This window comes from Trypanosoma theileri, assembly GCF_002087225.1.
Source record: "Trypanosoma theileri isolate Edinburgh chromosome Unknown TM35_Tth_20_V1, whole genome shotgun sequence".
NCBI lineage: Eukaryota > Euglenozoa > Kinetoplastea > Trypanosomatida > Trypanosomatidae > Trypanosoma > Trypanosoma theileri.
This window is the reverse complement of record NW_021639862.1, coordinates 353921-355215: the sequence shown is the minus strand read 5'-3', so window position 1 is coordinate 355215 and position 1295 is coordinate 353921. Positions and strand designations below refer to the sequence as shown.

The window sequence follows — 1295 nt, the reverse complement described above, 5'->3', positions numbered from 1 at the left end:
TGATTGATTTTTGACATTCAAAAACTCCCTCTTTCCTCCCTTCTTCTTTTATCTTTTTCCTGTCCCTTCTTTATTCCTCTCACTTGTTCTCCCTTTACTTTTTTTTCCCCCACTTTTCAGTTCTTTTTAGTTCTTTTTATTCGGGTCTTAAATCACTCGAACCGCAACTGTCGTCTCGCACGCTCCTCTACAAGTTCTGTTGGTGCCATACTTCGCTCCCGCACTGGTGGGGATGTATCTCGCATGTAATCTTCATCATCATATCCATTGTTGTTATTACTATTATTATTATTATTATTATTATTATTATTATTATTATTCATAATGGTGTTGATAGTCGTGTTGTTGTGATTACTAGGCAATGGACGGGGTGGTAATAAACCCAGAGTACTCGCTGTGCCTGTGCCCTCTATTGTAATACGTTCTGCCAACGCCTTTACACGCAGCAGTTGTTGTTGTTGTATATATACATTGTCCATTGTGTATTCCTGCATGTAGAGAGGCACTGGGGAGTCGACTACATCGCGGCAGGAAGAGTCTCCCCCGGCGGTGGAGGACATCTGCCAATTCAGCGGCGTCATCCCCGCGGCAGTGCACCCCGGCGTGTTCATCCCAACGGCACTGCCGGCAGCCAAACTGAAGGAGGAGGAGCGGGAAATTGGACGGGAACAACTGCCAGAGCGCCGTCCATCACTGTTAGACTCCATCCCATCTTCTCCTCTTTCCTCTCCATACATGGGAAGAGTCCCGGACCGCAGATAATATCCCTCCTGTTCCTCTTCTTCCTCTTCTTGTTGGGGCTGGGCGGTTGGGAGCGGGGAGGTTGTGCGGGACTCCCACGCCCCACCCGCGGCGGCGGAGATGTGCGTGGCGTGTGAGCCGCGACGACTGCCGGCGAGTGAACGCGGCGGAAACGCACCGGCGGCAAATGAACACGACGACAGGAACGACGATGAGGAGACCATGGAATCACGCCGCGAGAGGGATGGACTGCGGACGGTGGGAGTTAAGTTTTCAGTCTCCATCACACCCTCTCCGTTATCGTATATCTGCATAGATAGATAAATAGATAGAGAGATGGAGAGAGATAGAGAGAGAGAGAGAGAGATGAAGAGAAAAAGAGAGGAGAAATAAATAATATTTATATATTTATGCGTGTATCTATTCGGGAATCCGGAGGCCTGTGTTGTGCCAAGAATGGGGTGGGGATGAGGTTTCCTCCTTGTGTGTATGCGTGTGGAGGTAAAAGTATGTTCAGCTAGATGATTGTTTCTTTTTTTTTTTTTTTTTTACGT

At 48.0% G+C, this 1295-nt stretch overlaps 1 protein-coding gene across 1 annotated transcript; it reads right to left on the bottom strand.

Moving 5' to 3' along the window:
* Positions 1-152: 152 nt before the first annotated feature.
* Positions 153-1055, bottom strand: TM35_000202090 (uncharacterized protein; the record flags this gene model as incomplete). The annotated part of the gene is made up of 1 exon (XM_029026894.1): positions 153-1055. The coding sequence occupies one exon, from the start codon at positions 1053-1055 to the stop codon at positions 153-155; it is 903 nt and encodes a 300-aa protein (XP_028881866.1).
* Between the last annotated feature and the right edge of the window lie 240 nt (positions 1056-1295).